Source organism: Haliaeetus albicilla, chromosome 25 (genome assembly GCF_947461875.1).
Source record: "Haliaeetus albicilla chromosome 25, bHalAlb1.1, whole genome shotgun sequence".
Taxonomy (NCBI): domain Eukaryota; kingdom Metazoa; phylum Chordata; class Aves; order Accipitriformes; family Accipitridae; genus Haliaeetus; species Haliaeetus albicilla.
In genome coordinates this window covers 22,779,077-22,791,729 of record NC_091507.1, presented here as the reverse complement: position 1 = coordinate 22,791,729, position 12,653 = coordinate 22,779,077, and the positions used below count along the sequence as shown (strand labels likewise).

At 47.3% G+C, this 12,653-nt stretch overlaps 1 protein-coding gene across 3 annotated transcripts in view; it reads left to right on the top strand.

The window, feature by feature from the left end:
* Positions 1–12,653, top strand: part of ARHGEF7 (Rho guanine nucleotide exchange factor 7) — a 128,112-nt gene that overhangs the window by 5,972 nt on the left and 109,487 nt on the right. For 2 of the 3 annotated variants that reach the window (XM_069770259.1, XM_069770260.1), the window contains exon 2: positions 9,249–9,335. In XM_069770259.1, the coding sequence (XP_069626360.1) occupies positions 9,249–9,335 (87 nt within the window). Of the gene's footprint in view, positions 1–9,019; positions 9,162–9,248; positions 9,336–12,653 lie in introns of those variants that run through there. The other variant, XM_069770262.1, reaches the window with a different exon arrangement.

The window sequence follows — 12,653 nt, the reverse complement described above, 5'->3', positions numbered from 1 at the left end:
CTGTGAGCTTCTTAGGGGATCGTTCAGCCCTGTTACAGAGTTGTCATTTACCACATTACTCCTGTTGCTTTGTGAGAGCAGGGGTGCACGGATGCACCGAAGGAGAATGCCCTTGCATTTCCCATCTATGCACTGGCTCTGTAATTCTGGTGACTGGGATGTTATCCAGAGAAACACAGTCTGCCTGTGTGCGCTGAAGAAGCAGAGGACGTGCATCTGTGTTTGCTGTCTTTTTCCTTGAAAATCAGACCCTTTTAATGCATAAGGATCTAGACTGAATTAAATAAGGGCATGCCAGACCCTGAAAAGAGGGGGCGATTAAGGAAACTGATGGGGACTAAATTGTTTTTGTGACTAAATACAGAAGGGTAATGTAGTTTTGCTGGTTTTACTCTCGTTAGTGTCCTTTCCACAGTTTCTCGATGCATTCTTTCTATGTCTGTGCATAATATGGACAACAGACAAGGCAATTCCTTAGCCCTCAGATGCCCTACTGCTACCCAGGCCATCCGCTGAACACTGTGTCTCTGTGGGGAGGAGGAAGAGCTGGGGAGGTGCCACCAGCGTGCTCCCTCTGGTTACTGCTGCATGCTAGTGGCTGAGGGCACCACGTCGTTCAGCTGAAAATGTTTAAGACTGTAATTCAAGCTTTAGAAAAACTGGAAGTCTGGCTTTGAAATTGAAGTTGACAAATTATATATGTATGTAAATGTATTTATACATATATATACACACATATAGGTACTTAAAATCCGACTTTGAACCGCTGAAGGGAATTCAATATACATCTTTCTTAAATAACAGTTTTATTTAGTTGTTACTCAGTGGCTGTGATTTGAAGAGCTGGAACCTTAAAACATTTCAAGCATGACAGGGCTTGCAAAAATACTGTGAGCTGGCAACACGGAAGCGGCGTCAGTCTTGCACCTTGGCTAGCTGAGCTTTAGTCCCTGATCCTCAGGCAGTGTGATACTCCCACGCTCTCCCCGACTTCACTGCGTGGAGCAAAGCCACCTTCCCTCCACATCTCTCGGTACGACGTGGTTGCTGCCATCACCCGCTGCCGGCACCGCGGAGTCGAGGAGGGGTGCCCGGCCTCGTCTGCAAGAAGTTCCTGTCGTGCCACTCCTCGCCACGGACCTTTGGCACCCGGTGGGCAGAGTCCCCTCTTGGCCCGTGAAATGCTGCTGGGGTCTAAGAGCATTTCGTTCAGGTCTCCATTTTCCTGCTCTGCAGTGAGCGCCGTTGGATGATGCTGGCAGCTTGCCCAGGAGAGGGTCTCCACTGCAGGGCTTCGGTGGTCCTATGGAATATTTGCACACAGAGAGAGGGGGGAAAAAGCAGTAAAAATCATACACACACACCCCCGCCGGTGCAGCTGTGCTGACAGAGAAGTGCTTTTGTTGGCTTCGTTAATGTCATTGGGGGAAGCGGTACCGTTAGACTGGCAGAGGAATTCCCTCTCTGGCATATGTTACATCCACACCAAGGAGCTATGCCAGCATATCTAGCAGCAGAGCTCTCCCAGTGTAAACAAACCCTGAGTGATTGGACTCCTGAAGCCCGAGCTTGTGCTGCACCAAAACAGCGACGCTGCGTGGGAAATGCTGCAGGGTTTATCTGAGAAGGGTTGCAAAATCCCTACCCGCCAGCCTCCCTTTGCAGGGGAACCTCTTTAGGTAGGTTCTCGCCAAGCCCTGCCTGAACGCTGCCCGCGCCTGGAGCAGCACTTCATCGGGCTTTTTCCACTCACTGAGTTCAGGGAAACACACGTCTTCCTGCAGGCACCTAATGCTGGCACTCCTGGAGCTCCACAGCGTGAGGCTGATGATACTGCACGGGGTTGGTGACAGTTGCATGCTAGCCGATTTCCTCTTTTTCTTTAAAACAGCAAGAAAATAAGCAAAACCACAGGAATTAGGAGTATTAGGTCTCAGCATTTAGGAAACACTGGAAAGATTACTCCTGCAGCTGCAACTAGACCCTCTTACGTGTATACATAAAATTCTTAAGGCACGCTCCCATGCATGTGTTCCAGTAAGACTCCTGCCTGATTCAGTTCACAAGCTGGCCTGCAAGTGGATCGTAATTGCAGTTGCAAAGGCAGCTGTCAGTCTTGTATTTGCTAAGTTTTACGTGCTTGGCATTCTCAGTTTCTTAATGGTGTCTTATTGTAGTTTTTTGTGTGAAATATAAAAATATAATGGAAACTTCAGAAAACAAAAATACCATCTGGAATGTCCAGGCGCCCTTAACTTAGCTGTGTTTGTATCTTAAGGCTTGGTCAAATACCCGCCTCCTGGGAGTCAGTTCATAGACTTTGATGGGAATTTGATCAGGGTCCAAGGGAACTGACAAAAGTACAGTACTTCCACTGCAAAGAATGTACTGTTTTCCTGAATGTTGTTTAATACAGTTGCAAATCCGAAAGGACGAGCTCAAACAGCTGTATCAGTTTTATGGTATCATTTTCGCAGGGCAGATTATAGAAGAAAAGTAGCTCTGGTTGTTGTGTAAGAATCAAAGAGCCAGTTTATCAAGGCTGGCATTTTAACCAAACTGTAAATTTCCTTTGCAAACTTGGCTGAACTTAGTTTTTGAGGGCTATTCCCAATAAGGGACTGAAGCGGCTAAAGCAGAACATTGGTGTGTTTGAATGTAGGTCACTGTTAATGAAGGCTGGTCAAGCAGACGAGCATTTCTGAACATGTGCAGGGGAAGGACTCAAAGAGCTGGAGGAGTTTTAAGTCAACCAAAGTGCTCCTGGTTCCAGGTGCCATAGCAGGGTGGGAGTTGAGGGAGCATGGAGCTGTGGCTGATGAGTTGGTATAGCTCATTGGACAGTAAAGGAAGGGTGCTGGGATAAGGTTGTATGGTGGAAGAGTAGGGCGAAATGTGGGATTGGAGTTGCTGTTTTGGAAGGTGGTGGTGTGTGGTCTGAGGTGGGACAGTTGGAAGGATGGAGCAGAGGGACTGGCATGGTGATGATGTAGGATGTGTGGCAGAGGAGCGTCAGATATGGGGTTAGCTGTGGTGATGGCTATGGACCAAGGCAGTGGGACCTAAGAGCTGCTGCTGCTGCGGCTGTCACAAATAGTGGTGTCCAAGGGCAAGAGGCTTGGGAACCTCCATCCTAAATTATTTCATAAAAAGTGGGCACCTGTCACTTCTCAGAGAGGATGCACTGCTGAGTTCTTCCAAAGGACACTCAAGGGACTCTTGTAAGTCCAGGAGATGACTGGAGTTTGGGCTGCTAAGCATATGAAGGCTCACTGTGTTAAAGTCCTGGATGGGGTCAAGAACATAGGTGCACTCTTGCTTTTGCCTTCTGCTGTGTCTTAGCTCTTGGTTAACTTCAAGGCCGGGTATCCTTCTCAGCATATAAGAACTTTGGGGCATATTTTAAGGCACCTGCCTTCCCCTTTGTGCTCTGTGCAGAGCCTAGGCGAATTCTTGCGTGAACACTGGAAATTTAAAATTTGGGCACCTTAGTGCATGGCTTGTAGGAGCTTCAGTCTTTTACTGGATCTAGCTCTTATGATCTATGCTGACTGACTGCTGCTGTGTTTTCAGAGGTAGGTTTCCTCATGCCAAAATACAGGTGTCTAGCACACGGTAACTGCTGCGTGGCTTATTATTGAAAAGTTTGTGGGCAGCAGGTTTTCTAAGTTGGGAAAAGTCAGTACTAAAGAGCTACAGTACCACAGAAGCAGTATCGTGTTAAGATCTGGTGCTCTATCAAGACACCTAATTTTAAAAGAAAAACTGCGCCTTGCTGAGAATGCTGATCTGTGGTTTTAGTTTAATTTTAGCATCCTGCTAAGGTTACCTAACGCCGCCAGCAAGACGTGTGATCCATGAAGTGGTTGGGCTCAACTGCAGAGTGCTCCTCACTTAGAGATGTGGAAGATGCGACCCTTTAAAATCCAGCTATGACTCCTGCTGTCCTGGGAGGAGCGTGGGGATCCATCCGCAGTCCTCTGAGCCCAGCTCTGTTCACCGACTACGGAGGGAGTGCCATACCTGCCATCGGTCCCTAGCAAGCCTCTCAAGAAGCCACTCGTTCTTTTCCATCCCTGCTGGGGGCAATTTATGAGGGCCGGTGCTCTGGGACAGAGGACAGAGCAGGAAACTCGAATGCCCCAAGGGATGGACCCTGCTGGGCATGGGAGCAGGAGCGGACAGGAGGTAGCACCGCTGGGAGCGGTGGGGAGGGAAGGAACCTGCAGGAGTTGCTGGACAGTGAATCAACCTGCAGCTTCACAGCCCAGGTTAGGGTGAGAATGGCCTGGTTTCCTCATCATCATTTTTTTAAATCTCATTTTTATCTGTGAATGCAAACCCTGGTGACAAAGCCCAGCCTGCGGCACTTGCACAGAAGATGTTCGCCTCTGTGCTCCATTGGAAGACCAGTTGCCCTTGATGTTGTGCCTTAGCCACTGAAAGGGGCTGGACACAAAACACGGCTGCTGTGGGACCGAATGTGATCCACAGGACCCTTTCATGAGCTTTGTTGTGTGGTTCATTTATAGTGTTTTTACAGATTAGGTTGTGGTAATGCTCTGTATGTACAAGGTGTTCTGAAACCTGGAGAGAAATCAGTTTCCTGCTGCGAGGCAGATACGGTGTAAAAGGCTCCAGGCAGGATGAACAGGGTGCAGGAAAAATGGTCCGGCACATTGTGACAGAGGACAGCACCCTCATCCACCCTGTCCCTACAACACCTCCTTTTGGGATTGCATTCTTCTGTGACGCTCTTCACAGTGCAGGGCTCCCTCTTCACGGGGTTTTCCCCTAGTACCCCTGCTTGAGGGCCAAGTCTTCAAACTTCAGACTCAGGCAGTCGTACTCCTGAACGGGACATTTTTAAGTGTCTGCTGGACATGCCTACTAGTTTGCAGCTATCTGTTATGTTCTCTATTAGTTTCTGCTTTCTCCTAACTGAGATAATCTTACATAGTAAACCATGTTGTACATATTTTATGTCATGCTAGGTAAATGATTGATTTTTTTTTTTTTTCTATTTACGTGTATTAACTCTGCTGTCATTCAATCTCTTCCTATTGCCCTCATGGCAGATTGCAGTTTATGTTTGAAGGCCTCATACACCTCTCTTCTTTCACTCATTTTGTCAACTTGTTTGTTAGAGAAATGCAAATATACAGCTAGTTTTCCATACATGTAGCTCAAGATGTCTCCTACTTCTTATTAATTTCTCGTGTTTACTTATTGCCATCAAAGGACTTTGTTTTTCCTTTTAAACTCATTATTTCATACATTCCTTGCTTATTTTCTTCATATACTTTCCCTGTTCAAATGAACTAATGGTAGCCTTTTTCATTTTTTCTAAGACCACCCCTGTCATACCTTTCCTTGATACTGCCCGACTCCACAATGCCCTTTTTAATGCATTTGTCATTGATGATTAAAATGATAGATTTAAACTGATCAAAAGGGATGTAACATTTAGCTAGGTACCATCTATTTGTATGGCAAATATTCTCCATCTTTTCTGGATGGCGGAAGATGTGCTCTGCTCCTTGATAGCTGCAGTGTATAACATAAGTGTCCTCATTGAACTATCCGTGATTTCCAGAACTACTCCCTGAGAGATTAAATCTTAATCAGAACCTGTCCCTGAACCACGAAGAAGTGGTTTAAACTGTTGCTGCTCTGTGTATTGCCTTCCACTTGTCTCTTTGGATTCCACTGTGGAGCCCCAGTCCCTAATTAAGAATCTGTCAGGTCCCTCTGGAATTCCTGTCTTTTCTAATTACTATTAATCTTTTTTATTTGTATTACTAGAGCACATAGAGGTTCCAGTTGGACACTGAGGCCTCTTTGTACTGGGACTTGTATAGACATATAAGAAGACAGCCCCTATTAATGAACTAAGGGTCTTGGTCTGTGAAAGCAAGAGGATGAAGCAAATATCGGAGAGGAAAATATGTAACCTCTTTATTTCCTTGGCTTTATGTGCATGCAATCTACTTTTTATTAAGCTAAGTAATTTTGGAGTATGACTCTATTTGATTTTGTTTATTCTTTCCCTCTGAGTGTATTTGCCATCTTTCAGGCAGACTAGAACTTACCTGCCTGTGGTCTGCTTGCAGCTATGTTCTGTTAGGTTTTGAATAGTCTGCGAGGCTATAAATGTGATCTGTGAGAGAGAGGTCACCCTCCTGACCTGCCTATAACTGTATGTGAAGGATGTCGTATACCGTAAGTGTGATTTTTAACACGGACTTGGCCCACATAATTGCACTTTGAGATTCTGTCAGAGGGGCTGAGTTTGTTACTCGGATCCCTCACTGTGTTTCTCGGCCATCTGTAGGAGAAGGTTGCCAGAATCACATTAAGATTTCCCAGGTAAATAACTTAACGGGTTTGCTTCTTTTCATGGGATCATTAACACTTTAAATTTGTAGCGGGATACAAATGCTAAGGTATTTTTACATTCGTTACCCATACGCTTCTCTCTCCTCTTGGATAAAAATGCCATTGTAGCCACAGAGCTGAGAAAATGTAGCCTGCTTCTCACATCACCCCTGAAGTCTTTCCCCTTGTTTTGTGAGAGAAGAAATGGCATTTCTAAAGATTTACTGTAACTTCATTCTTTCGAAGGAAGATGATTTTTAACATACATTAGAGTACTGGTCTGTGAGACTTCAGCCCTACGTGTATTTGGCATTATTTTAAACTTCCAGACCTGACAGAGGACAATTTGCAGGGTTTGGGTTTTCTTTGCTCATTGTTTCTTTAGTCTTTAATTGGAAGTTTTTGCCCTCCTCTAATCAGATGTCCCTCCTTATCCCTGCACCACCCCTACCCCCCCTTTTTTGGCCTACTTCCAGGTATTGTGCAGTCTTTTATGAATTATGTGCAGTGCAGTCTTTTATGAATTATGTGCAGTCTCTTATAAGGTGGTAGTACATATATGTGGCTTTCTTACAATTACAGAGCTCTGCGCTTAACATGTTGGGGATTTAGGGAATAGTGTTAATGTGGATTATGTTATGAGACAAGACATTTGTTTTTTTTAAGAGAAATCTAGGTTTACTTTGATTTCTTCTTAGAGGTTATTGTTTGGAGAGTAGAAGTAATTTTAAGGTTTCTCAGAATGAAGGGAGGCCTTGATGAATGAAGTATAAGCAACGAAGAAAATGGTGGGTGCAAAATAAGAGATGAGGAAGTATGACCTATAAAGGGAGATAAAACCCAGTTATTATGCAAATAGTTGAAGAAAAAAAAAAGAGTTATAAATTGCAACTATATAATTGTTAGGAACATGGAGGAGACTAACAGGATTCTCAGGAACCTATTCCAACAAGGGATGTTGGCATGATTGACTAAGGTTGAGATTTCTTACTAGAATTAAGAAATAAAGTAATAATCAAAAAGTATAACAAGCAAGAGGGATGAAGCTCATGACGTTTTCAAGAGGTTCTCTCACCACTTACATCCTTTCTAAACTTACTGAACTTATCTGTTGGGCTGTCGTACTCCCATGGGACTTCTTTGGCTTTCCCTTTACATTTTAGTGTAGTAAAAGGGTTATTCTTAACCCATAGCAGTTTATCATAGTACCCAACAATTCGAGGAGTTTGATGTATGTGTGCTTGCTTAAGGAAAGGAAAATTATTCATCTCGTATTGCTACCAAGTTCCTTGTATTACAAAATAGTGGCTTTCATTTAAAACTCATCTGAATTTTGTGCTTAGGAAATGATAGTGACTTGTGTTTTAAGTTTCTTCATACCAGGTTCACCCTGTCGTGCTGTTGCATTTGTTAATTTTGTGGCATCATGGGGTCAGAGATATCTTTGATACCCTATAAATGTATGGGAAGGCACTGCCTTGGTTTCAGGTTGGTGCAGTGTTTGGAGTCAACCTTACGCCAAGTTCCCAGTGCTGTGGAGGTGGATTATGCTTGTGAGGTTTATGTAGCCTTGACGTACGGGTGCCGTTAACAAATCTTCCTTCCGAGTGTAATGCATAATCGAAGGACACGCCGTCCGCCGCACGTTGCCTCCTCAGCTTCCAGCGACTTGCAGTGCATGCCTGTGCTAGGCTTTCCCCTTCCAACAGAACGAGGTGTCCAGGGCTGCAGGTCTGCTTACCTCTCTCAGTTTGGGCAACGCTTTGTTTGCTAAACTACTTCACAGAAATCAATGAATTTATTGTGAAATGATGCTTACGTGCACGCAGAATTTGAGTTGAGCTGTGGTAGGTTAAGCTACGTCCCCGAAGCCCATGGGGCTGGCTGCTTTTCCGTGGAAGGTCTACGCTTGGCTTTTGGGGTAGAGGTTGAACCCAAGGCAGCACGAAGGCGGCTGCGGAGAGGACACGGCTGCGTTGCCAAAGGCTCTTTTCTCTTAAGTTCGGTCAAGGTTTTCCTCTTTGTGAAGCTGCTTTTCTTCTGGCGCAGGAAGAAGTTTAATAAACTGCAGGTAAACAGAGCTCGTTAACGTCGGACCCTGGAATTGGTCGATCATTAACTCCGGGTACTGCTCTTTTCCCACTGAGGTGTTTGGGGCATTTCTGGTACAATTCCTCGTCAGAAAACCGATCGTTAAGGGCGAACCGAAGTCAAAACACCGGGGGGGGGAGGTGGGCACCGGCAGCCTGCAACAACCGAGGCGACCCACCCGCGACGTGGGCGCTTCACCCCGTGCACGATCGTTTCTCGCTGCGGCCCGGGGCGGGCGGGGCTGTGTCCCGGCTGCCCCTCAGCCCCGAGCCCGCCTCGCCTCGCCCTGCAGCCGGCTCAGGGGGGGTGTGTGTGCGCGTGTAGTATTATTTTAAAAAATTAATAAAAGACTAAGGCGGGGAGGCCTGTGGGCGCTCCCAGCCGGGCTCCCCGCCTTCCCTGCGCCGGCCGGGGCGGGCCGGGGGAGGGCCGGGCCGGGCCGCGCCTCCTTCCTTCCCTCCCTCTTTCCCTCCTTCCCTGCCTCTTTCCCTCCTTCCCTCCCTCCTTCCCTCCTTCCCTTCCTCCCTCTTTCCCTCCTTCCCTCCTTCCTTCCCCTCGCCGCCCGGGGCCGCGCCGGCCGGGGCCCCCCTGCCCTCGCACGCCATTTCCTGTCCTCCGTGTTTACTTCCCGGTTCAACCCCTTCAGTGGGAGCGATCGGCGCCGCCGCCGCCGCCTGCGGAGGGAGCGGGAGGTGAGGGGAGCCGGGGGGGGACGCCGGGCCGAGCCGGGCCGGGCCGGGCCGGTCCCCGCGCTGAGCCGTCCGCCTCTTCTCTTGCAGGTGTACCCGGAGCCGCGGACGGAGGGCGAGTGCCTGAGCAACATCCGCGAGTTCCTGCGGGGCTGCGGTGCCTCCCTCCGCCTGGAGGTGAGTCGGGGCGGGGGCGGGCAGCGCCGGGCGGGGGGACCCCGGCTCCATCCCCGCGGGTCGAGGAGGAGGGTGTGGGGGTGTGGGGGGGGTTCGCTGCCCGCCCGGCGCCGCGGGAGGCGGCCCTGCCCTCCCTTTGTGCCCGGGGAGGCGGGGGCGGCTGCAAGATGGTGGCGGCGGCCGCCCCTCCCCTGGCTGCGGGCCCGGGGGGGGGGAGAGAAAAACCGCCCGGGGCTGCGCTCGGCGGCCTCTCTCCCCCTGACCGCTGGGGTCTCGGTGGCGGCTCCGCCGCGGCGGCATGGCTTGGCTGGCCGACTGACCGAGAGGGTGGAACGTTTCACGGGGATTCGTTCCCCCCCGCCCACGGTACCGCGGGGAAGGGGCTCGCTCCTCCTTACCGAGGGCTGGGGGAAGGTGACACCCCCCCCCGGCTCTGTCCGTGCGAAGCTGGGGCGCGGGGAGGGGGCTTTGTCCGGCTCCGTTGCGGATAAAACCTTTGCTTTTCTGTTCAAGTGGGTTCTTGGTGATAAACGTATAAACGGCATCCGATTTATTTGTGAAGCTGCTTCTCGCGTGCCGGAGTTGGCTTACAGAAATTAAGTTGATAATGGCCAAATGAAACGCTAATTAAAGAAAATGGTAGGTGGTGTTCCTTCCGTTTAAATTTATGTTATGTAAAAGTGCAGCAAACTGCCATCTTCTCCAAACGTGCGTTCCCAGGGTTGCAAATTAGGTAGTCATATATTACCAGTATATTTAGCTATAGCGAGTACATGCTGCCGTCGAGTTTACTTGATGTGTGTGCGTGGGAAGGAACTGATGCGATTGAAAACAGGTTGCAACTTCTGTGCATTGGAAAGTGAGAGGTATCACAGTTTCAGTTCTTAGAGGCATTTTTTGGGTGGAAGAAATGGTTTCTAGTGCTTTTTTTTTGGGTGGAAGAAATGGTTTCTAGTGCTTTTTTTTGGGTGGAAAAAAATGGCTTCTGGGGCTTCTGAACTTAAATTAGCAAAGTGTTGCCTTATTTAGTTCTCAGGTTCTTGGAGTACCTCTGGTCCTGCCTGTGATTTTGCCAGGCAGTAACAGAGTATCACTAAAAAGACCCTGGTTGCTTTACTGACGCCTCTAAACCATGAAGTATCGTTAGTGAAATTAATGATACTTACAGGACTTGCATTTAATCTTAGGTTCCATTGTGGGGAAAGATGGAAATTACGACAGCTTTTAGCGCCGTTCCTTGTGAAATAAGACCTTACACTCTTACCTGCCTTTCTCTTCACCTCACCAAATAAATAGAGAATATTCTAGGATATGTTGGGAGAGAAAAAACAAATTAAGTTCTAAAATGTTCAGAAGCCACGTTCTGGGGTGAACTTTGCGTTCTCTCAAGCATTCTGTTTTGCCTTAAAGCAGCTGTCTCTCCATTAATCTTTTCTAGGGCTACATTAAGTTTTTCATGTTTTGAACATTCATGTGTGAGAGCCGATTGAAAAGTCAACTAGTAGACATGTATGAGCTAGGGAGAATTGGGGAGGCAGGCACTTCAAATCTCACTTCAGAAATAAATTGAGTATTGCGAATGTTAAAGCAAAAGGGGGAAAAAATACCATTAATATCCCTCTCCCTCCCTTACTCGCTTCTTACTGCAGGTCTGTCACGAAGCTTGAGGTTTTTTTCAATTGTGACAGGCTGGAAATAGTCACAGTGTTGCAGTTTGGTCTCTTTTGTAGTTGCAGAAAGCTTTTGTCAGCTCTTTTCCTCAGAGTGACAAGAAAGCAAAGAAAACCGATTTAAAAGAAAAAAGAGAATTTTGGTCTTACTCTCAGAGCCTGAGTATCTTTGGGCATAGTCAGATTGTTAACCTGGCCTCGGGGGCTTCTCAGCAAGATTGCCGGAAACTCCTTTCTTACGTGGAGGTAGCTGGCTGCAGTAGCTTCCAGCTCGGCATGTTGGAACAGGAATTACTCCCAAGCTACCAGAAGAGTTGAGAGGCTGGCAGGAAGGAGCACAAATGCTTGGGCTTATGGAGCCTCTTGTGTGTGTATTTACGGCTTGTATGTTGGCCGTTCCCTGTTGTTTTCTCATTAATTTTTCCAGCCCCCTAGCTGTGGCCAAGGATGAGAGGAATGGCAACCCGGATTCAACCAGTGAGTACCTGGCAGGGGCCTCTCGGCCGTCCACTAATCCTGGGCTCTTTCTCCTGTCTCCTTGAACAAGGTGTGAGTCAGCCCTTGTGGATCTCTGCCTTCCTCGCTGTGGGAACTGGGGAGATGCCATAGCTCCTCCGAGCAGGCAGCGTCTATGTAATGCTTCCTTAGTTGCGATCAGGTTTAAAGATTGCGTTGAGCAAAGAGTGTGAAGAGCGTCTCTGGAAGTGGTGAAGGCGATATTTTCGGAGAGGGCAGATTAGCTAATAAAGAGTTAATGGTGAGTATAAATATTTGACAGAGTGGTGGATGTGTATGTGATACCTTAAATAGTAGAAACATTTGGATGGTACAGGTATCGGAGGAAGCTCTAGAGTGGTGTGGGGAGATGTGACCTTGTTCTGTGCACTAATGCGGTGCTTTTCCTAGCAAGTATTCTGCAATGTTGAGTTTTGCATGGCTCTGCAAAGGGTGCAGTTGAGCCTGATGTTGAATCTGAGTTATATGTAGTTGGATCAGGTGATTTCTCTGTCTGTAATTTTGTGAGTGTCGTAAAAACACAGTACTGGTTTGCTTAGCCTAGGTTCGGCATTGCACAAGCATTTTTTGCTCCCGGATCTGAACTCATCTTGGAAGTCGTAGAATTGTATTTTTACAAAACCATGTCTGGAGCTCTGTACAGTTCCAGCTTTGGAGACTTCGTTATGGAACGTTTGAGGACTTGATAAACTGCCGTGGTTAATGGAAAGTTGCACAGCAGTAGATGGCTTCTTTGGGATGCTTTCCTCTGTGGTGTCCTTTTATTAGAGGACATGATGACTGTTGCTTTCCTACTCTAAAAATAGGGGGTGGAGGTGAGAACTTTGTTGGTCTGGAAATGTTCTGGTGTCTGAAAGTTGTCGTTCTTATCTTCTTCCTCTTACTTCCCAGTAATTTGGGGCTATTAGAAAGATAATAGGATATTCAGAAAGGATATTTCAAATTCTAATGAGAAATATTGCTATTCCTCAAAGGAAACCAGTGGCTCCCTTCCCACACCCCTCAGTGGTTTTTGATGTTTAAGTGTTCCAGAGCAAAAAGTGTACTTAATCTGGAGCTTACAGCAATCCTTTGTAAGATGAAATCTGGGTTGGTGAAGCAGAGCAAGTTTCAAGAAATAACCAGAAGAATG